Source organism: Balaenoptera borealis (genome assembly GCF_965194805.1).
Source record: "Balaenoptera borealis genome assembly, chromosome: 17".
In the NCBI taxonomy this organism is placed as follows: Eukaryota; Metazoa; Chordata; class Mammalia; order Artiodactyla; family Balaenopteridae; genus Balaenoptera; species Balaenoptera borealis.
In genome coordinates this window covers 29,195,901-29,220,868 of record NC_138876.1, presented here as the reverse complement: position 1 = coordinate 29,220,868, position 24,968 = coordinate 29,195,901, and the positions used below count along the sequence as shown (strand labels likewise).

General features: G+C 37.2%; 1 protein-coding gene and 1 long non-coding RNA gene across 3 annotated transcripts in view; both read right to left on the bottom strand.

Moving 5' to 3' along the window:
- Positions 1-24,968, bottom strand: part of LOC309615187 — a 571,459-nt gene that overhangs the window by 110,122 nt on the left and 436,369 nt on the right. The window lies entirely within an intron of this gene.
- RSPO2 (R-spondin 2) overlaps positions 1-24,968 on the bottom strand; it is a 179,974-nt gene that overhangs the window by 61,812 nt on the left and 93,194 nt on the right. For both annotated transcript variants that reach the window (XM_082364462.1, XM_082364461.1), the window contains 2 exons: positions 14,320-14,463; positions 12,083-12,271 (listed from right to left, as the gene is read on the bottom strand). In XM_082364462.1, the coding sequence (XP_082220588.1) occupies positions 12,083-12,271; positions 14,320-14,463 (333 nt within the window). The remainder of the gene's footprint in view (positions 1-12,082; positions 12,272-14,319; positions 14,464-24,968) is intronic.

Sequence of the window (24,968 nt, the reverse complement as noted above, 5' to 3'; positions counted from 1 at the left end):
ATGGGGGATTCACTCAGCCTCTCTGCACCTTAGCTTCTGACATGTAAAGGAAGGGATGTAAATGAATGCAACTTAAAGTTTTGTTTTAGAGAAAGACATGCTCCTTTTTCCGCAAAGGAAAACTCATACGGAAACCCCAAAACGGGGACTTCCCTGGTGGTCCAGTGGCTAAGACTCCACACTCCCAATGCAGGGGCCTGGGTTCGACCCCTGGTCAGGGAACTAGATCCCACATGCCACAACTAAGAGCTAACATGATGCAACTAAGACCTGGCGCAGCCTAAATAAATAAATAAATATTAAAAATAAAAATAAAAAGAAACCCCAAAACGTAAAAAAGAAAAAAGGAAAGCTACTCTCATTCAGCCAGGGTGAGGGGCCAGATCCTTACCTGCTGGGCCTCCTCCCCACAAGCCATGAAGCAAGCCACACACCATGAAATCCTGAATAGAACTAGTTTGACCACTCTTGGATCTACATCTAGAGATTTCTTCCCTTTTATGGATCCTACCCTCTCCTCAAGATTAAATGACTGATACATATGGGTTTAAGAAATTGAATTCCCATAGCAAAAATGTCTTTAGGTACAGTGAAGCAACACACATTACTGTATCTGTTATACATCTGTAACCACATTCCTAGCTTTAGGCTCATTACTCTCTTATGACGTAGGTAGCTAGTTCACTTGTTATAAACTATGTGCCATATGCTAGACCCATGCTTCTTGAATAACTACATACCTGAACTTGAGGTTTGCAAATGAATCATCATAAATGAGCAGAAACTGTCTCCTCCCTGTGGCAATTCTTCAGTCAGTCTCAAATTTTTCTGGCACTGGTTAATCCATGAGGCTCAATTTAGTAACTATTAATTTTGAAGTATTTGCTGAGTTCACTTCTTCTCTTTATTTCTACTCCTTTTGCCCTAATTTCCCCCCTTTTGCTTCCTGACACATACATTATATCAAGTAGATTCTCCATGTTTACATATATGGCAGCATATGTACATCCCATTTTTTCACGTTTTTGCTCATTTGATCTTCTCCCTTCACCCTCTACTCATTTTCACTTAGTCAAATCCTCCCGTGATTCCAGGTCTATACTCTGAATGCATCACCTCTTCAGCCACTATTAACCTTTCCTAGTCATACTGCAACCTTCATCCCGTTCAATATTTGAGGCTTGCTCTGTCCTAGCCTCTACGCTAATCAGGATACTCAATGGCTGTCCAAGCCATTTCTAGAACTTACTGTTTCAATTTTACCACCTAGATTACACTGTAAATCAGTTGAAATGAGTTTAACTTTGAATACGTTGACACATCTGTTAGCTGGAATGCAAATTAACCTACACTCCCTCTGCCTACCAAAGGCTATTACAATCTTCTAGGTAAAGAGAATAAAAAGGCTTCAAGCCAAGTAGAGACAATAGAAATCAAAATGAATGAACAGTGGAGAAACAGGACTGGGTGAGCAGTTATCTTGAAATGATAAAATAATAACAACCCACATTTTCTGATCCTTGATTCTGTGCAAAGCAAGGTATGAATGATGTTTCTTAATCCTCTTAGCAATCCTATGAAGCAGGCATCTGTTATTATCTTCCAAATATAGATACTGAAGCTTAGAGAGATTGAGTAAACGTCTCAAGTTTGCCTACTTTTTTTAGGTGGTTGAGCAAAGATCTGAGACCTAATTTGTCTGAATGCGAGGAAGAGAGTCAAAGGTGGGGTTGAGGTCCTGGGTAACTGGGAGGCTAGTGATGCCTTTAGAAAGGATAGTCATCCCCAGAAAAATAAGATCTTGAAAGGATAGTAAGGTATGTTTCAGCTATGCTTGGTTTGACATGCTGGCAGGATCTCTAAGGAAGATGCCCATCAACAGCCAGAACTGTGGGATTGGGGCCCAAATGGAAGATCAGTTACATCTGAACGAGAGCGTGAAGAGGTAAGAGTAAGCCATGGGAAGAATGGAAAATATAGCAGAATTCACGATGGAATTACAACAAAATGTAGCAGAATAATAAAAATTCACCTATTTGCATACATGCTCATTTACTCCTCACAATAATCCTGTGACATATTATTATCCCCATTTCATAAATGACTAAGCTTTGGGAAATCAAGTAATCTGACCAATGCCATCCAACCAATATGTGACCAAGACCAGTATGTACCAAATTTATAACTCTTTCCACTATTTTTTCATACTGCTTTTTCCAATATACACTCATTCACTGTCACTAAAGGTATAAAACAGAAGCTTGATGACTATTTGTCAAAGATAGCCAAGTGTGTCTTGGGGGCTTGGAGGGTTAAAGGATTAGGGGGAACAAATACATGAGACATTGTTTCCCACCACACACCACAAACACCACAAGTTGATAACTATACCGTTTTCTCCTGCACCCAGCATTTAACTCAGACTCCTTTCTCAACCCAGTGTTCCAGGCAGCTGCTAGTAAACAACACGCTAGATAAAACCATCTTAGGTTATACAACCGAGACTGGGTCTTGTAGGATCATTTTCATCTTTGACCTGAATAATATTTAATTTGTGTACTTTAAATTGTCAGAGTATTCCAAGCTGGCTGGTAAAGGAAACCCATTAAAAGGTTAACATCATAAGCTAGAAAATAGGGGATAATACATCCAAGGGTCTTGGTAATGGCAAATGGAAGCAGCAGTTAGAAAGCAAATATAGTTCAGTTAGGGTGAATGCAAAATGTGTCTAGATTTTTAAAAATAAACTGAACTAATACAAACTGGGGAATGGCTTGGCTTAGAAAGTTGGCAGAAAAAGATTTAAGTGTCACAGTGGACTGAAAGTCAAGGCAAAATCTTGCGCTCTTTAGAAAAGCAAGCATTACAGAAAAATGCATAAACATCAGAACCCAGAAGTGTTCTCTGGTAATTCTCCCAAACTCAGTCTCTGCTTAACGCTCTGCTCCAAATCGGGGACATGCAAGTTACCTTCTTCCATACATCTTACCGACACACCCCTCAGTCACTCCCACCTTCAATCAGCGTTCCACTAAAATACTTCCATGCCCCACTGTGTTCAAGGTAAAATTCAAAATCCTGTCCTTTCCATAGAGGTGCTTCACACACTCAGTTTTCAACTTACATTTTTGCCGTGAGCTGCTGTGACTGCCATTCTCAAAGTCTGAGTTCCGGCCAGGCTCTTGGGCTTATCCTCTCTTGGACACAAGAGGTACTCTTTGGCGTCTACCTCTTTTCCCCAAAAGGTTCTGTCTCAAATCATCTCCTTTTTTTAAGGTGTTTTCCACCCACCTCTCCTAACATGTTTTGCTCTTCAGGAAGAATCCCCTAGCCACAACAGCTAAAACAGGATACTTCTCATATCATTTCAGGGCCTAAAATGATACTTACATTTACAAACTCAATTTTGCTTCTTTCGTTATTTTGTAATGTGCATTTTCTTCATCCCTAACTAGACTATAAACTTTTGTTTCTATCACTCCCCACTGCCAATTGGCCCATTTCTTTAAAACCTGATTTAAATAATTGATTTGCTGAACCTGTAGATGTGGCCATGGAAAAATCATAGATTGCATTCGAAGCTCAGCTCCATCACTTAATACCTGAATTATATTGGGGAAGTAGATTCGAAAGAGGAATTAGAAGGCACCTTGTAAAATATTTTAATAAAGTCAATTCAACTCAGTAAGCATTTACTCAAAATCCACATGGTTCTCTCATATCAAATAGCCTTTACAGGTTAAAATAACTGAAGTCCAGCCTTAGAGAAAAAACAAAAATCACAAAAGGTTATTTAAAATGTTAGTGCAGGGTGGGAAATAATCACCAGAAATAACTCTCCATCTAAATATGCAACTTCTGATCTTACTTAAGAACATCTTACTAGGTAGAAAAGACACCTGGCTACTGACAAGCTCAAAGGGTAACTGACTCTCCATACAAATGCACATTTTCTAGATTCTCTAGATACCATGAAGTTCTAAACGGATTCAATATTCACTGAAAGAACCTAGTGGATGACTGCATTCAAATATAGCTGGTAATCCAAAAAGTCCTGAATCCATGATGCCTGTTCCTCTATAACTCACATTTCACTATTATACCTTCAGCTCTCATTGAGGAATAAACACTCCCAAGCTGCCTTCTACCTTCTAGAAACACAGAAGGTAGTGCAGATGTTTGTGGTGCAGATGTTGTTGAAGACACTGTCCACCATGCTACTCATTGCTCTGGAAGTGACTCCCCATTTGAGAAATTTGTTTAGTGTTTATCTCCCTATGGAACTAGAATATTCCCTTTACTATGAGAATTATTAATTTCCTTAATTCTACGATGTAGGCCCCACAGCTTGCGCACACTTTAATGTGTCTGAAATTGAAGTATTCATATAAATGTGTGTGCCATGTATATATGTGTGTATATGTATATACGTAGGTATACATCCATATATACATACATGTATGTGTGCATGTGTATCTATTCATGTTTGTGTACATGTATGTGTATATATGTGCTGTGTGTATATACATGGTGATTTTCTCTCCAAAAGCTGTTATTAAATTGATACTGTATTTTATAAGTAATCATTTACTTTAAATTAAGGTAGAATCATATCCATGTTTTCCCTTTGCCTGGTAGGAAACCCAAGGCCAAATTTTTGGCCCAATTATTTCAACCAACACATACTCATATGGTCTATTTTCCCTGTCAATCCTGAGCTCCTATTCTAAGTTTTTCCTAGTTCTGATCTTTTAAAATTTGTTTTGCTTTGTTTTGTTTTAGCATGTTATCAAATACTTTTTACATTAAGTTATCATTAAATCGTTTGAGTAATGGGCAGTCTATAGGGGTATAATACCAATTATTAAATGTCTCTTGACTACGCAAGTTCAAGTATTTTACTCCTCATTTCCAAAGTCCTCAAATACAAGAAAATAATGCTGACACACAGAATATTAGGCCCAAGTATTATATAAAGAGTCAATTGTAAAGCAAAATCTACTGCCCTTACATTTTTAGTTTAAATTGTAATAAAGTTTGCTACCTGAACCTTTTGCCCCTCTGTGCTGCACAAAGTAATTTTGTCGTCTTAACCACTTCTGTATGATGACAACATGAATCGCTCTGGGATTTGAGTAGAACTCTGTCATTATTTCCACGAAAATGTTTTCTTTCTGCCTCCTAATCCTGGAGGATATCCACAAGTCCAACTCTAGGTCAATCCAGTAGCTGGAGAAGTATTTACAGGAAATCTCAATGAGCAAACAGCCTGCGCTCTTTTTATCAACACCGTTTAAAGATCCCAGAGAGGTGTCTGATGAGGAAAATAAGTTGTTCCAAGAAATCATTAGGGGTTTATACTTGAGACTGTCTTATCTCATAAGGAAAAAAAAGTCCCCTGTAAGAGGGGGAAAAAAAAAAAATCTACCACTGACACCATGTGTGTCCTATTAAAGTTGTTTTTATTTTAGAGTGTTGTAAAAATTGTTTTATATATTTTACATTAAGATCAGAGTAGCTTACTGCTAGGTAGAATTCATAAAAGAAAGGCTCCTTTGGAATTTTCCTGTCCTTGCCCGGTTACACATAGACTGTCAGGCCTTCGGTGGCATATGTAGTTGAGAAATCCTTTTTACAAGTACCCATAAAAGAGACTAGTACATGTTGCTCCAGACTATAATTTAAGTGGGGCTAAGTAGAGATTCCAGATGGGAAGCTGTAGAGACTGGCACAAAGGTGTGGGTTCGCTCACTCACTCCCTGGCCCCTCCGACAAGCAAGCCTGGCACCAAGACAGCCTCAAAATGCAACTGGGAGAAGAGGTTGTCTTATATGTCCTCCCTCAGCCTCCATGTGATGGGTGCTTGGCACACCCTTGGATTTCTATGTCTAAGTCCAAGGTTGTACTTCATCTTGCCCTCTCTGGACTTTCCATGAGCTCCCATGCACAGCGCATCGGGGCCCACTTTTCTGCTCCTCCATTTCCTCAGACCCTTACCCTCTGAAATGTGAGAATCAGAAAATCTGAAAGAAATCATTGCTAAAACAAACAAACAAAAAAACACAAAAACAAAAAACACCACCACCACCAGGTGCCCATAGTTATCCCCTACCCACTTTCCCAGAAAAAAGTAAAAAAATTTAAAAAGTAGTTGGGGGTGGGGTCGCAAGGGAGGGGATACATCCCAAGACACTGCCTAAAGGCTCATTGTTAAGACAGATGAGGCAGGAATTTCAGATACTTTAGCTACTGAGAGAAATGTTTGGGAGCAGGTGGATCTTTGTTAAACCTCAGTTTTATATGATAATCACACATTTACATTTAAGATGTGGCTGCTTATGAATGACTGTCCCAGTTTATAATCACTATAAAATAAACATTACCATTCGCTGCCGTGTGTCCAGAGTACCTGGGAAATAGTACAATTTGCTTAATTTATAGTGACTAACACAAATCACTGATTTTAAAGGAAACAAAATATTTAGCATAGCAAAGAGGCAACAAGAATTCCCCTTTTTTAGATGCTCTCTTATTCATATAAAAATTTCAATATCTACATTCCTGACAACTCTGAAAGTTTCAAAAGAAAAGAGGTTTTTCTCTTATCCTCTCTCTTCCAAACTACTCTTGAGGTTGGCATGTATAAAACAGACCACATAAATTGCAACTCAAATGTAAACAAAATGTTGAGAAATAAAGAACATATGTCTAAAGCATATTTTCTTGACCCTATCCTACTGCAAATGTGCTTATTTCCTGCTCTTGGTTTAATCCATCACAATCTACAACCATCTTTAGTTATAGTATCTAATACCTAATCCACATGTTGCTGTCAGTTTACATACAGAAAACAAAAATTGGAGAGGTCTTATTACTATTGCCTTTTGAAAAGTAGATGCTTGCAGAGATTCTGGTTCTAAGTTGCTAAATAGTATTTTGTTTTGTATCCTACCAAGTTAAAAGCCACTTAAAAAAAAAAAAGTAGATGCTGGTCAAGTAATGTCACATAAGAGGAGTGAGTTGTTTTCAAGTTGAAATCGTAGGTAGGGGCAGTTTTTATATTTAAATTGTAGTACAATCCTGAGAAAACACTACGAAAATACAACGAGGGCTTAAAGAATTGCACCATATTATTACTAACACCTGCAGTATTGTGAGCTGAGGCAGCCACGAGCAAAAGAGACAGAAAGCTATCTGACCATCTGTCAAAGCATCACCTAAAGTACTTTAGCAGTCTGATTGCTTAGATGGGTCAGAAAGAGAAAGGGCATTCCAGACACGGAGCTACTAAATGTGAGGGAGGGGCTCAGAGCCCCAAGGCTCCTGGGCAGCCAGGGAGCAAGGGGGCAGAGAGGAGGGCTGGGTGTGGCTCCACCAAGACAGCCTCAGGGGGAGGGCCACTATGCAAGACTGCGGATGGAAAGAATAATCTTGAAATCACATTTTTTTTCCCCCAACAAATTGAGGACCAAAGATACTAAAATTACAGAAGAAGATGGCCTAGTAGGAATGGCTGAATCAAAACAAAGCCAGTGGGCTCAACACTTTGGCATTTATGAAATGACCTTTGGGGTATGTTTCACCAGCTATTTCAAGTGGGAGGACGTTGAGAGGGGGTGGTGATTGCAGAGTGTCATGTTTTTTAAAAATATTTGTAAAACAAAGTAAAATGATGCATTGGGGTGGAGGGAGAGATCATTTAAAGTCAGCTACTTCGATGTTGGACAACCATAGCTTTTATCCTTGAATTTTATGATAAGGAACAAGGAAAAGGTACAGGAAAACTTGAGTTTCCTGGGCAGGACGTTGGTCCTACTCTTGGCTTTACCATTAATAAGTTGCTACATCTCCATGGACCAGGCAGAGCCTCCTGGATCTCAGCTCCTTCCTCTTCCCTAGTATGTAATGGAAGAATCAATGATGTTCATAAAACATAGCCATTGAGTCAAGCGCTAAAAAAACTTTCCCTTAGGTCTTCAAAAGATCTCCTTCATTCAGATCTCTGATCAAATGTCACTCCCTCAATTTCCCTGAACACCCTACATAATACACTCCCAATCCAATCTTTCACTAGCTCCTTACCCTGCTTTATTTTTCTTCACAAAGCTCCCATCTCCACATGAAATTATGCACTCATCCACTTTTTTATTGCCATGATCCCACTAGAAAAAACACTGTAAGAACTTTGAGCAATATCATGCCTAGACCAATGATTGGTACACAGCACTGCTCAATAAACACCTGATGAATAAATTAAAATTAGTTCTCATGGGACTTTACATATGGGACAGAATATTTCAGGTTGAGGTGGTGTTGGCCAATCCTGTGAAGGACTACTGTCACCTCCAAATGACATTCCCACCAACCCCCGCTCCCTGTACGTGAACATTTTCCAACTTTGTACCTCAGCAACCATGATTTTGTTCTTCCATTTGTCATTTACATTTGATCATAGCATGTTTATATTTTTCTATTAATATATTGCCTAATGTACAACATAGTCCAGACTTGAAAGTCCTTCCATTTAAAGCTGCAAGTTAGGGAATTCCCTGGTAGTCCAGCGGTAGGGATTCCGCACTTTCACTGCTGAAAGGGCACAGGTTCAATCCCTGGTCTCGGAACTAAGATCCTGCAAGCCGTGTGGTGTAGCCAAAAAAAAATTTTTTTTTAAGTAATAATAAAGCTGCAGGTTATATATTAATAGAATAACTTGGTCCCAACGGGATGAATTCTATTAGTGTCCTCAGGGTGGGAGGGAGGGGAGTGAAGACAGTTACATCTGCTGTGAGTACAGTCTTCATTTTTAGTAGTCTGTTCTTTTTGCCCTTGTTTCCTACACTCATTGTTCAATTGTTTTTCCTCTAACTCATTGTCAGTCTTTCCCTCTTTCCCATCGTCCTTTACGATCCCCTCCTCTTTCTGTCTCCGTCCTCCTGCTATCTTGGTAGCTAAACCATAGGTCATATGCAGACTTTACAAGAGTCTTGCTTAGTCTTTGAGGGTTCACTGTCTGTGAAAAGGAAGGAGGAGGAAGGAAGAGGATGAAAGCTGCCAGATGTAAAAGGCTTGGCAAATGCACAGTACAGCTACTGGAAAACTGGTCAGTTCTTGGTCGTAAAACAATGCTCCTGGGCTTACAGTTCTCTTCCTCACCCTTCACATGACAACCACAAAACCTACCCATATCTTTTGGCAATTAGTCGTAGAGTCATTGGATTTTAGGACTGGACTGGATCTTAGAGATTGCCTACCCCAATACCCTCAATTTAAAATGAGGAAATAGAGGCCAAGAGAGGTTAAGTGACTTGCCAAGGGCCATAGAATTAATGAGTTGACATGGTGCAGAGACCCAGATCTCCTGATCACCAGACCGGAATTCTGAAGAGTGAGAGTCAGAAAAGCCCAAGGTACTCCACAGATTATGTCATCAGAAATGAAAGAAAAGATAACTAATCAAGAAAAGTTTGGAAATGAACAGTAACTTCAAGTCATACATCAATCCATGACTTAAGACATTTCCAAATATTCTTTCACTGTTTAAAAGCAAATAAGCGTACAATAATTAAGGAAAAATAGGCAAAACCATTACACTGTTGTTTTAAAATCTTACAGCCATTTATTGTCTCATTTCTAATAGTTTTCAGTGTAATACCTTATATACTTAGGACTACTCCATTTCGCTGACCTCTAACTTACGGCTTCCAGTAATGAAAAGCAGCTGATTTTAATGTGCCCATGCTCCAGTGTGAAGGAGGCTAAGGCTGCGTTTGTGTGCAATCAGGTTAAGATTGGCTCCAACAGGAGAAAAATCCATACATATGTTGAAAAGATCAGAAAAATGCCTGTATTCCCAACCTGATTACGACTTACATTTTTGCATGGTTTGTCAAAGCAGATCACCGAAATCAAGTCAAGATGTAAAATGGGATAAAGTGGTTTTCTTCTCTATTCTTCCATTAATCCCCGTGACCTATTGAAGAAAGGAACTTTTTCCTCTCTCACCTTAGGCAAGGTGGGATACTCCGCTGGAAGTTATGCCAATTTTTATCAATTGGTGCTCAATTTCCAAAATTAACTTTCTAGTTTTCATTTCCTACATTTGTAAATAGAAGTTATTTTATTGCAGAGTCATTTTCCATTTCTATCAACAATCCTCTGTTAGTTCCCTTTTTTAAAACATAAAACAAATTCCAATATAATTTTTTAAACCTACTAACTTTAAAGTTTACTTAAAAATTAAATTTATTAAACTGAATATGTAGATACGGGGATTAGAGCAATAGCTGGTCTCTCCTAATGTCTATCCTAATAAATAATATTTGGTAAAACCTAAATGTAAATTAAATAAGAGTTCATTGCTGGTTCACTTGTCAAAAAGAGAATATTAACAGATGATACATAAACATTTGTTTTGACATAATTTTAATTGCTGACAGTGTCAAGTTATATCTATTAAGACAATGCACTGTTGCTTGAAGCATAAAAAATAAAAATGCAATAAACATTACAGGTTAAAAATTTAGCTGTTACCTACAAAATTCTCAAGCAAGACTGGGGCTAAGTCAAAATAGTTTCAGAGGGGAGGGGAACGTGCTGGCTCTTGTTACACATAAGCATGTTTGTTATAGGAGCATTTTCAGGTTAATTTTTGCTATTAACGTAGACCACAATTGGGGGACCACGTTGCTGGAAGAGGAATGGGGGGGTAGTTATATAAACAATATACAACAAAGAAAGTCTTTATTTCCAATACCTGAATACATCAGGTTTGTTTTTAGGTACAAGGTTGCAGGTTAAATGCTCTCAGCTATCCAAGAAGTGGCTTATTAGTTTTGTAAGAAAATATTTTCTTATATTTTGACTGAAAAATACCCAGTTTAACTGAACAAAACCATCCTTGTTAGTGAAAAGCAGACCCAAAAAAACTTTGTTTCAAAGACTCAGCAAAGAAAAGCAAAACTAATTCAAGAGGAAAAGCTGCCTTCCTAATAGTAGCTTCTGAATCTGGATCTAATAGTTCTCAAAGGCCGACTGGAGTCTTCCAGTCTTAAGTTTTGTCTTCCTCCATGGATCATAGACATTCTCTATGAGGCAGCATAATATGGATATAAATCCATTCTAAGCAGATATATATTCCCTCTCTGGGCTATAGCCACGAAGCTGAAAAGCTATGCCCCAACAGCAAGAACAAAAGCAAACAAAAGTTTTGACTGTTTCATAGGGCAATTTTCTAAACACAACTGTCTTTTTTGCTTTCCTACTTTGTGCACTAGAAAAATCCTAACTTCATCTTTGGCAATGCGGCATCCGCTAGTGATAAAATAAATAGTAACAAGAGATTATGCTTTCAGAAGCACAGCATCAGCGCTAAGAACCGCATTTCAACATACTGACTCGGCTCCAGCCAGCACCTGAGCTATGTACACTTCTCCTAATTTGTAAGTGGGCCTAATCCTGTTATTACAGAATAATTACTGCAAATCAGCACAATTACTACAAAGACACAAATAAACATACACATACCAGTAGCTGTTTTCCACAAATTATTATCAAAACAAAGAGAACCGGCTAATTGTGGTAACATTAAGACAATGTTTATTCCTCCCAGTGTTTGGGCAAGTTTATTTTAAGTTGTCATCTTCAACTAGTAATGATACAGATGATTTTACAGATTCCATAAACCTTTCTAATCTAAACTCTTCTCAACTGAAAGTTGGCTACTTCTCTTAGAGCAAAGGCCTGATTTCATAAGAACTGGCTTTTATGGTACAATCACAAAAAAAAAGAAAAAGTAAAAAACCAACACACACACACACACACACACTTTTAGAAATCTCATTTTAAAAGCTCATTTGTAATGTAGTCTTCTAAATTATTTTCAAGGTACCATGAAATTAAATATTCACTTTACATTCTTCACAATTTAAGCATTCGTCTCTAAGGAAGTATAATGTGGAATATTCTCACCAATGTTATTATCAGGTTTCCCTCATGGATAAATACTTTTTTGGGAGTGAGGGTGATTAGACAGGAGGAGAATTCAGAAACCACACAGCCCACAATAGGGATTATCTGAACTTACCTCCTGGACAATGCCTCACGGCCATCTTACATCTCCTGGATTCAGCGATCGTTGGACATGGTATCGTGTCTTTTGCTGGCTTTTTAACAATTTGCCGTGTTCTGGTTTCCAGACCCCACTTAAATCCACATGTGCGATTATTTCTGCTACAAGTTCCCCATTCACTCCAATGGCCAACCTCACATCCTTCTAATAGAGAGAAAACAAACACAGGTGACAATTTGGTATACATTTCTCCACCATCACCAAATTTATATAGCAGTGTTTCTCCAACTCCCCCACCTTCAGATACCAAAAATTAAGTTGTACAGGCCACAAGACCTGTATACACCTTTCAGGAACTTTAACTCTTTGAATTATGGAGTTATAGATAAAAGTAAATAACTGCCACATAAGTAATTTAAAAATTACTACTGTTTGTCTTAGTTCATGTTTTGAAGGGATGCTACCGGTCCATTCTAAAGACATTGAAATATATAATCTTTAAAAGGTTCAACAGCTAAAACCTACAGTAAAAGATGCTCTTTTCATACCATGACAGGACACAAAATTTTACAGGTTAATTCTGCATGCCCTCCCCCCTGAAATTCACAAGTGTGTTAGTTTTATTTTGGAAGTAAATATATGATGAAAAGGATAGGGAGTGTTTTGCATTTTCTGATGCTCTCAGTTCTTTTAAAAGGTGTCTTACACCACAGTATATATTTCTTACTCCCTAAATTGATGCTGCACATTACCATAGTTTGAAAAGTAAACAAATATGGTCAGATATTTGAAAATGTATGTTTTGCCTAGATATGTAAGCTTTTAGCATCCCCTTTTGTAAGTTCATATAGTGGAAAAGTAGGTTACTCTCCAATACCCTGCGATGAGAGGAAGGGGGAGGAGATAAAAGCATAAAAATATGCAAAGTTAAACCTCCTCATCAAATTCACCATTAAAACCCCCATCACACTAGCAGATGAGGACTCAGGCCTAGAGTCCACACACCATTAGTATTTGCACGTTCCAGATCTCAGCAGGCGTCATGGGAACTCTTAGATTTTTCAAAGCTATTTAAGATTTTTATTTAGGGGAATGCATAGGACTCTATGGTTAATTTGTTAACAGTTAAGGGTTTCATGAGCATTTCCACTGAACATTTGTAATAGGTGTGGGTCTTGCCTCTCAAAAGCGAATTCAACATTTTGAATATGCTCTTCTAGTGACTTTCTTATTTTTCAGTAAGGTGTTGCCTGTATGCATGTATTAACTCACACATATATAGGAATATATGTACACATTTCTTCAAAAACCTCTCATTTAAATGTGTTCTCTGCAAGCTTCCGAATACATAATTACAGACTACTTCAAAATTTCTACAGGGAAAAAGTTCTCAATTTAAGTCTCCATTTTAAAGAGATGGAAAGCCTCATTTAGAATACATTGCTCTGTTGTACACCATATCAGATGTATAACATGTCAAATAGAATTCAGGCGTGGCAGAGGTGGGAGTGGTGAAGATGCCATCACACCTAAGATTAGATTGAGGCATTTATCAAAATGTAGGTACTGACAGATCTTTACCTTTTAATCAGTGGTATAAAATTACCGAAGTTTTTTTAAACACTCAAAAAATATAAAATTTATAAAATGTGTATTCCTAATTATTACTCACAAACAGCATATATATGTATATTCAATTATGCATTCTACATATCTAAATTTAGTAAAAGTAAAATTGTTTTAATGCACTTTGCAGCATTCAGTCAATCATCAACAAAGTACATTTGGCACAAAAAATCTCTTCCCAACTGAATTTTTTTTTATACAAATGGCTAAGCAAGAAGCTCCATAATTAATACACATAACAATAGTGATAGACTAGCTAACCACATGGCACTGCTTGAAAATCTTGTTTTTCTTCTAAACAAAATGTTTTTCTCTAACAGTTACTAATAATTTTATTAAGATAATTAAGAAATGGATGTATTACATAGATAATAAAAACATTATTCTCAGCATTTAAGTGGTTTAACTTAGATGTAAAACTAACAAATTTTGAAGCAAAATGTAATATATGATACTGCCCAACAGCATAAAGTCAGCAAAGAACTTAAATAATTTTCAGTTCTAATTAATAACAAGAGAACCGATTTGTTTCTAGGATGAATACATCCAGCATGCATTTTTTCCCCCCAAGAAACGGGTGTTAAAATAAAAGTTGAAGTTTGAAAGTTACATGAAAAACTACTCACCCACACATTCCATGGTTTCATCTAATGGTGCAAAACCATCTGGACATTCCTCAAAGCAGCGGCCTCTATGCAAATAAAAGCCTACTTTGCACTTGGTACAAAAGTCTTTGCTAAAGCAAGAATCACAGTTTTCTATTCTGCATCCTAAAAACAATTTTAAAGAGAAAAAGAAAATTTCAGTCAAAAATTTACTGGTTTTGCAAATAAAACTTTCACAAACTCACCGGTTAGCTCAATTGGAATTCTAGTGGTCAGAGAAATATGTGTTCAACTCATTTGTTTCCTCATGCCATCTCCTTCTAAATCACTCCTACCTCTTCCAACACTCACCACATCAATAGGCTAAGACAAAATTCCAGCCTGGGGCCCGAGGCAGCATGAGACCCTTCAGAAATTTTTGCAACTCCAAATGGGATTAAAACGAAGGATTAAAAAGGAAAACACTCCCCCTACAAATTACGTTGCTGGTGGGATTGAAATCTGTTCTGCTCTTCCAAAGACCTACTATGAAAAACACAATGGGAACACTCTAGTCAGTATCTTCTGTTCCAAGACAGTAAGTTAAAATTCTGTTTAATGCATTTACTTTCATCAGAGGGTGTCTTAACTAGGAGGGGTACTTTAAGTCATTTTTTGGAAAACCCATAATGTGCCATACATTTCCATTTAGTCTTCACTACAATCCATCAGGGTGAGCAGTGGTACCCCTATTTTGCAAATAAGGAACCTGAGACTAAGTCACAAAGCTGGTAGTGGTTGAGTTGGTTCTGAAAGCCCCCAAACGGACTGCCTTCTAAATCTGTTCTTTTTTCTCTATAACACACTAACTGAATTTCGTTGGAAACGGTGAAAGAGAAATGCTTTCAGTTCTGCTGGGTGTGGTTTTGAATCCCAGCTCTGCCCTTACCAGCTGTGTGACTCTGAATGGCTACATGCCTCTCTGAGCCTCTGTTTCCTTCTGTATAAAACAGGGATGTCACTGACTTTACAAGGTTATTGTGAGGATCTACAATAATATATGTAAATCGACTAGCTCATAATCGGTAGTCTGCAGATAGAAGCACCAGTGGATTAGAAACAGAAACATGTATTTTTCCACTAACCCATTCACATTACAAGGTGTAAAAAGAAGCAATAATTTACAGGCTTGTATTCTAGGTCAGATTCCCCTGTATGCGAGGAACAGCTGGGCCAGAGGTAATTGGTTTGTAAGGGTGAAAATAAATAAACTCTAAACTACTCTTCAAGGAGAAGGAAGGAAAGGTCAGAGAATTGGTTAATTGAAAGGAGAGGTTTTCAACAGATTACAGTACATTATTACTTGTAACAGATTTAATTGATGGCAATTAACAGCACATAAAGCTCTATGAAAACTGCCTGGCAACACTTTTATTCATTTAACAAGCCTCTGAATGCCAGTACTATATTTGGTGATTTAACGATTCAGAAAAGCTTTAAAAACTAGTTTCCACAACCGAAGATATAATTGAATAAAAACTATAACCAAAACATGAAATCATTGAATATCAAAATTTTGAAAATTGAGAAGATAAAGCCAGAATACAAACACTAAAAAAGTTTGTTAAAATAGATTACATTATAAATAATGACAGTTTCTAGACTTATAAAAAGAAAACGGCAATCTTCACCTTTCAATTTTGAGTCTAAACATGTCTGCATGTATTAAGTGACCTCCACGAAGCAGCTAATTCAACTTCTGAAATGTTACCCAAATTTACAATTGGAAAACCAACTATGTGTGGGTGAAAGTCCACAGTCAAATTACACTATTGCTCTTTCAGGGGAGGATGGTGGACACAGAAGAATGGTTTATCGCCCTATAAAATGTTCATTTGCAGTCTTAAATGCTGTAACCTATATTTTTATAAAACGGTGGTCTATCGCTGGTCAGTAGCTTCTTAATCATGGTCAAAATACATGACCATCATGTCCACAAATTGTCGGTTTTCTTGCTACATTTTTTTAAAAAGCAAACAGCCCTTCCTGTTAGCAGAATTATTTTCCAAGAAATAATGCTAAACATTCCAAAGGATAAAACAGAACTAAAGGGTGAAGAGAACAACGCATTTATATATTTTTTTAAAAAAGAACTATACATTTCACAAGTCAATTGTTATGTATAAGATCTGATTGTTTTTTGTTTGTTTTTTTTTTAACATGGCCTGCACCTATGAGTTTTTTGGCCAAAAAGTTATAGCAATAAGCATTTGGAAATAATTTTACAAGGTTCTTTCCTGATCTTTATTATTACTTGTAGCTCCCTTTCCTCATTTCATTCCATGCTCCTAATACCAGTTCACAGAATGTGGAATTTCTGAAATACCTATCATTCTCTCTAAAGTCCCTTAGGACTTCTTCAGGCATAAATCTGGCTAGAAGAAAGCTTAATTATTTGTCCTCAAATTTCAGTAATAAAAAGCTGATGAATTCAAATTATAAAATACTACAACCATGAAAAAGCACAAGGTGAATTACAAGCAATGACTGAGAATAAGCTCTGAGCCCCATCATTAAATGAAAAATGGCAAGTTGCAGGATATATATAGTATGATGCAATAAAACCACACATACACGTGTATGTGTATGTATATGAAGTAGCTTAAGAAGTTAATTTGGGAAGGGGAAATAGCGGAATTTTGAAATGTTAAAAATTATATTTCTGAGTCATATGAATCTTTTTAATTGTAATGTATTTGTGTATTAAAAGTAAAAGAGAAAAAGATATTTCAATATACATTTGTGACCTACTTAAATATACAGAAAATGCCACTGTATTAACATTCTAAAAGAAATTCTTTTGATTTTTAAACAGGCAAGAATGAATAAAGGAATGTTATCCCATCCCAATTTTTTTTCAGATTTGGGAGCATGAGGTTATACCCTTTATATGATAATGCTGAACCTGCCTTAGCCTTCAAAATGATCATTTGACCATCTCTTGCCAGCGTCCTTTGCTTTCATATGTTCAATGGTGCTTTCCAAATCATTAGGAAAAGAGTTAAACATTTTTTTATTCATTGAACCATTTAAATAAAAAGCTTTGATTGGTGCAAAGCCGTAACGACGTCAGAAGCTCCACTGATCTTCCTGGTCTCAGTCACCGTTCGCCACAACATAAAACCAAAGCAGGCCGCCCACATACTTAGCAGCCTGAACTGACACAATGCGTTCACTCACAAACACCTTTGAGCCGAAAGCTTTTTAAAGCTAACAGCGACATAAAACCAACTACACTGCCAGTCTGCTTCTTTTCAGGGATTCACATCAATTCTACTAACTCATTTTTTCATACAAAAGTAAAACATTCTCATTACGAATAAAAATTCAAAACAGTACAGAAGGTTTAAAGGAAAAGATAGAAATAATCTTCCTTACCTGATGACACATCAGGTCTACTCCCCAGAAATAGCCACTGTATTAGCCACTGTATTAACACTTCAGGAAAATCTTTATGTCCATTTTATAAATAAATGAGTTTTAAAACACCAATGGGATCATTCAACAGACTGAAAAACTTTGCAAAACTTTATACTGAATAAGAAAACAGGTATATCAAGCTTTACTAAACATGGGTCTTGTCTCTAAAAACCTGGGCTTTAAGTCCTTGTTCAGAAATACAAGACCCTGTTTTATCCAATTTACATGCTTCTAAATTGATAGTGCCTCCTCAAAACTGTAATCCACCAAGCGAGGGCTGCCAGTATCGGTTTAAGTAAAATTATTGTCCAAGTAAAACTGTGTCCAAATGCAACCTGACGGGGCTGTCATTTGGCAAGGGAGGCTTGCTCTGGCCAAGAAACAGAAAAATAGCCTGGGTACCCCTTCTGTCCTTCCACAGTACCCATACCAGCTCCATTATAACATTTCTCAAATTATACTCTAGTTCAGTTCAATAGTTCATTCCAAACATTCTCCAAAAATTGAGTATGTGCCAGGTATTGTGCCATTTTATGAGAACATAAAATTGTAACACCCATTCCCTGTCCTGGAGGTGGAAAAGCCAAAGAGAGGGGGCCATGTGGCACTTTCAGGGCATCGCAACATAGCATAGGAGATATTAGAAGCATGTGCTGGGTACATGAGAGGCAGAGAAGATCCATTTCTGTTCTGCCATTACAAACTTTTTTTTTTTTTTTCAAGCTCTGAATTCCTTGTTTCTAACACAGTGCCGGACACATGGTCGAGTTTTAGCGCTTGCCAAGTGAATGCCATTTAAAAACTCAATTCCTTTATATTTAAAAACTCATTTGAATGCTTAATATGAGATTGCTTCATATGCACTATAAATATCTTTAATATAAAAAGAAAATCTATGGTTGCTGGTAAAGGACTACAAATCTTATTGGAGGAACAAATAGTCCAACACCTGAAAACAATTATAACGGAGAACGCAAATATTGAAGTGTGGCAGGTCATGTGTGCTATGGGATTTGGAACCTCCACTGAGCAGGTTTGAGAGAGACAGAGGGGAGAGCAGAGTCCTGGGAGGGCGACTCCTCCATCATAACACAACGGCGATGGTTCACATGGGGCATGACACCCATGAAGAGGGGCAGGAACGAACTGGAGGTTAGATGGATGAGGTGGCTGTGGGTGGAGGATTTCACCTCTTGTTTTATTTAGTTTCAAAAAAGGAGGTAAAATTATAAATTACTTGTGGTTTTAAGTATTGAAGTAACAATTAAAATGAACAAAAATGAAGTTAAGTTCAAATTAGGGCTTGGTCTAACTAGCAATAAGAGGTCCCCATAGATTGCACATGAGAATAACGTGATCAAAATGGTATCTGGTTTGTTCCCTCATTTTGACAGATAACAGCCCCTCGGGGCCAGGCGCCATGATGATAGCTAGAGGGACGGATGAAAAAGCAGAGTTCCTGCACTTCAGGATATTCTGTCTACTAATAGGAAAGGTACCCAGGCAGGCAACAAGGGAATAATGTAACTACGCTCAAGTCTATACAGTGAACTGGGGAGAGGGTATTTTCAGGAAATCAAGCTACCTGAAAGCAGGAGTAGAGTGGAGGTAAGGAAAACCACTGACAGCCTCCTGCTCCAAGAGCTGACGGTCACGGGAAAAGGAGTTACAGTGAATCAACAGAACCAACACACTGGGTGGAGGAGAAGATGAGCTGAGAGAAGAGAAAGATCCACAGTTATCCCCCTCGCCTGCCTCTTCCTTTGCTGCCGCAGCTCTCAGGGCCTTGACACACCGAGAGTTTTATTTATCTCCCCAGCAAACTCTAGATGACAAAAACCACCTCTTATTTGAATAGCTCAGCGTGGCTAATAATATAAACAAAAAAATGAAAACCTTAAATGAAAAACAGAGAAAAATCAACCTCTGTTCAATCCAACTGTGAACCCGTAATTCTATAGGTTATGATCAATTATTAGAGAAACGAAAGAATCGGTGAGGTGGAGAGGGCCTCAGCCACACACTGAGGGACCTAAGTTATTTCCTGGGCACCAGGGCCGTGGGCTGCAGGCTCCTCAGCACACCGTGACCGTCTGACCGCTTCTTGCTCTCTAATTGCCCTTCAGTGTCAGCCTCCTGGCACCTCCTTTGGAACGTGGCATACACACCCGTGGTGGGCGGCTGGGGGGAGATTCAGTCTTCAGTTAGCACTTGCAAGGATCAAAGAGCATCAAGTCAACCCCTGGAAAACCCTAGAGGTTTCTTGGCTCAGTGTATGCTAAAATTTGGACAGAAATTTAAGGGACAGGTTGTTCCAAAAGACATTTGAAATTAGACTTTTAGCAGTTTGTTCACATGGAAAGTACTAGACTGCAACTTCACATGAGGTTTCTTAAAATTGTTTAAATATTTTTAGGCTTCTCTAACAACTTCAAATACTGCTGTTTAACATTCCTTCTCAAAACTTGCAATGGTTTATAAATATCACTAAATAAAGTTTTTAAGCTTTATGTTACACAAATCATGCCTTTCTAATGTGTACTATTGCAGTAATCCCATTAGAGTAGGGGCTGATGAAAACTTATGACCTAAAATCTAAAATTACATTTTTTCTAGTAGGGTCTAGTTACATGCAGTTCATCAGAAGCTTCATTATATTTCAACCTAAAGAAAATAAAGGACAGATTCAGAGGTTTCAGGACTCGGTGTTTCATACTTACAACTGAGCTATTTGAATGATGATGCAGTAAACCAGCATTAATTTCACTAAATTAAGAGGAGATCCAGGGTAGAAGTCTGTGTAAAACCCAACAGAGTGGATTTAAATAAAGATTGCCTTTATTAGTTCGGAGAGTTAGCATAGAGTGAAATTCAACTATGTCAAGTGTGGAACAGGACATTTCAAACAAGAGCCAAGGCAGGGAATAAGAACTATGTTGAGAATATAGTGGCCTTTCAAATAGTACAGTGGTTAGCAGGTCTGAGGTTACAATCTTGGCTCCCTTACTGTTGTGTGACCATCAGCAAGTCTGTAGAGCTATCTTTGCCTCAGTATCCTCACCTTTAAAAAGGAAGTAACATCAGGCCCTATCTCAGAGTTGAGAGAAGTCAGAGGTTTAATAGAGGCAAAGATCTCAGCATAATATCTGAGAAAAGAACGTGAGCTATTATGAGTATAAAAATTTGCCAACTAGGATAGTCCAAGATGGCGGATGGAAGGAAGCTCAAATAAGGTACCAAGACACTGTATGTGTATGGGTATATATATGTATAATTATTTTAATTATATATCCTATACATTCATATAATAAATTTTAATTATATACATATGTGTGTATATGTATACATATATATACATACATACATACATAATGTACTACTTAAATGAAAGGCATTATCCAAAGACCACTGTCTACAGTAAACATAGTAGCTTTACCCTTGTTTAGGTCATACGGCTAAACAAACTGAATACAATCATTTGTTGAGTACCTACATGGAAAGTCATCTACTTCAAACATTCAGAGCCAGGATTTAGGAAAACTGAGATCTAAATGTAAGTTTGAATTTGCGGGGGCGGAAATTACATGCTCTTTGTGCCCTACTCCCTTCGCCATCAGATAGGAGGAGAAAATATCTGACTTACCTATATCAGATCTTTGTTCAGAGTATCAAATTAAAGATGAGAACAAAAAGAAAAGGTTAAAAGGTACCACATAAAATGTGTATTACTTTCTAGAGCCAAATAAGCCTAACCTTCAACAAATACTGTGTCAAACATGCAGCACCCCCTTCCAAGCACTATAAAGATGTTCAATTTATGAAGTGCACTAAACATGGTCCGTCATGGCCGTTAGGGCAGTGACCACAAGGATGGGAAAAATCGTGGCCTGGGAGTAATTTTAATTCTCAAATTGCAATTAGGTAGGATGAATGGACTCAATCCAGAAATGTATACTTTGCTTTTCAGATAATTATAGAACTCTGTTTTATATGCCAAAAGTGCCCTTTATTTCAACTTCACAGGATATATATGCTATCAAAAATTGTTTTCTCCTGATTTATTTTAACTTAAAGTGTTACAACACTTCTTAAAAAAAAAAACCCTCAAATTTGTAAAATATGTTGCTGGGAGCTTCACTGTGACGTCTGACTATTTTAAAAATTATATCTTGCCCACCCACACAAAGAAATCTGAAGAAACACTGAGGCTTGTGTAAAATCATGTGGTCAAATAATAAGGAACTATAAAAATGTTGGCTTCATTTCTCATATGTTCAAGTGATGGATATTTGAAATCATTCTCAAAACAACTGAAATTAAAACTTGGACACGTTTGCTGGGAATACAAAGCTAGGTGTTTAAAGGGCTTTTTTCCCCACATCTAAAGGGGATGAGAGAGAAGGACAACTACCTCAGAATAAAATAGGAAAGAAATGTGATAGTAATGAGAAAAGTTTTAAAAATTATAAACCAAATTAATATCTCTTATCAGATTTTAAATTCCTACCAGTAGCAGATCTCTCATCTTGGTTACTCCTTGTGCTTTTCTTGTTTTGGTAAGTTGTCTCCCTTTCAAATTAAGGTGGAACCAAGGCAGGTTAATAAATTTCAGACCTAAGAAAGACTTAGTTGAATTTTTCCAAAGGTTGGAAAATGCAAATCTCTCCACCCAACTAAACAGAAAAGCATATGTAAGCTAATATATGTCTTGCCCTCCACTCAACCTCCATCCAAGGAAAACAAGGAGACTCTCTGAATCCCTTCACCCTCCAAATAGGCAAGAGCAGGAATAGGCAAACTTTTCCTGTAAAAGGCCAGATAGAAAGTATTTTAGGCTTTGTGGGCTACACCGTCTCTGTCTAAACCACTCACCTCTGTTGTAGAACAAAAGCACCCACAGACAATATGTAGGTGATTAAGCATGACTGTTTTCCAATAAAAATTTATTCACGAACCCTGAAACTTAAAGTTAGTATCATTTTTGTGCGTCATAAAATACTATTCTTTTCGAATTTTTTCCAACCAATGAAAAATTTGAAAGCTATTCTCACCTCAAGGGTCCTACCAAAAAAGGTGACAGGACTGATTTTGCCACTGGTCATAGTATGTTGACTATGATGCCTAGAGAATGATGGAAATCCATGGAGTACATTGAAGGAAAAAGGAAAAAAGAAAAGAATTTCATTTTTAAAACACCAAATGGTAGCATTAAACTTAGAGAGGCATAGTGATGTCTTATACACACCATCTGGCTGTGTGCATAAGACAAATATCAAATGAATTTGAGGACTCTGAAATTTAGTTATTTCAACATAGGGATAATATTACTTCAATGTTTTTCACAGTATATTGATAAATCAAAAAGGGTGACTCCTTATCAGTTAGTAATAGGTCAAAAGTCCACCCTATTTTAATAAGCTTTTAATTTCTTGATTATGTGTGGCATTGACTTGTCAGTGAAGGGGTTGACTGAAGAGAAAAAAATAATTTTACAAAATAATGTTTTGGCTAAAACCTGCATCATGTTTATATCTAGTCCTGTGGTCTGATATCTTTACCCAGCTCTGTTTGTGAAGGTAACTTTGATGATAAAAGTAGATACAGCCTTCACTGTGCCATGTAGTGGCAGGCAACACTTAGGCTTGTAAGTGGACTTCTCAGAACTTCTGTTATCTGCTCTGTAAATAGGGATAATACTATCTCCCTCATAGGATTGTCAGGAACAAATGAGAGAATGTACAGGAAAGCACTTTAAAAACTAAAGTGCAAAATAGATGCCTTACTTAGACAAAGGGAAACAGAGCACAAGGTAGCATCTGCCTTTAACAGAGAATGATGCTGTCAAACTTGGGTCTATCCTGAAATAATAGGCTCATTCAAGGGAGCTACCAAACTCACAAGAAAATTAAATGTAAGCTTAAAAAAGATTTCCTCTATTAAATATCCAAACAGACTTTTAACTTTCCAAATATTAGTATCATAATTTAAAATTTTCAAATATTTTATAAGTAGTATGGAAAATCACATAGCCATGTTTACCACAGGGAGGAAAATATACATCCTAGCTCTTAGGATATCTATTTGATATAATTTGTCATCCAGATCAACTAGCAAGAAAGAGTACCCTTTGAGTTTTCTCTAGAAGTTACCCAATACAATTTTAAAAGGGTCTATCTTGCAACAAGTAGTCATGGCATTGCTACCCTAGACCAGTATATTAAACATCTGCAGTGTGAAGGTGAATAACCGTAACTGAAGTTGTTAACAGTATCTCCAATCTGGCCTACATCTTAAATCCTTGATGGTTTAACCATACTGGTGCTTCAAGTCATAATGCTCAAACTAAGATTGCTCGACTGCAGCTACATGAGGACCTCTGTGATCTTTCAAAAACACAAGTTAGTCATGTCATTTTCTTGTTTTAAAATTTTTCAATGGCTCCCTTTCACTTCCAGAATCAGTTCAAACCCTCGATGTTCAAACACAAGATCCGATCCTTCTTGATAGACATACCCATCTACTATCCTCACTTCATCACCATGTGTACCTTTCACCCTAGCCATGAAGTTTCCTTAAAACTCCCCATAATCTCCCAGCACCCAGACACCCATGACAATAATTCTTCTCATAGTTGTTAATAACTATGTTCATTATAATCACCCTATTAAATGGAGAGCCCATGAAAAAGACAGAGCGTGTCTTATTCTATTCAGTATTCACAGGGTATGGGTACTTGACACAACAGATGACAATAGATGTATCTACTGAATGACTAACAAATTTAATATTAAATCTCTTTCAGGTTAGAATAAACACTGAAACAGAGTCCACCTCGTTTGTACAAAAATACTTAAATTATAAAGAGCTCCATTTCCAAATTAGGCACCAATTTATTATAAACTACACTGAAGCTCTTATGTCTCATTTTTTGTCTTTCTATAAGATATAAAAGTATGCATATTCCTGTAAACCAAGTAGAGATAACGGTTGGAAAGAGAGATTGAACACAGCAGAAACTAGACTTTAAAATTCATATGAAGTCACAAAGAGATCAATATTAAAGAAGTGAATAGCCAATAGCAGATAATACTGTGTTACCCAGTCATTTCTTTATAGATACTCTTGAGAATTATTAGAACTAGAAGGTTATTATTCCAGCGTCTGTTATGTATTTGTCTAAGCTTGCAAACCTAGTTACTGCAAAAGCTCAA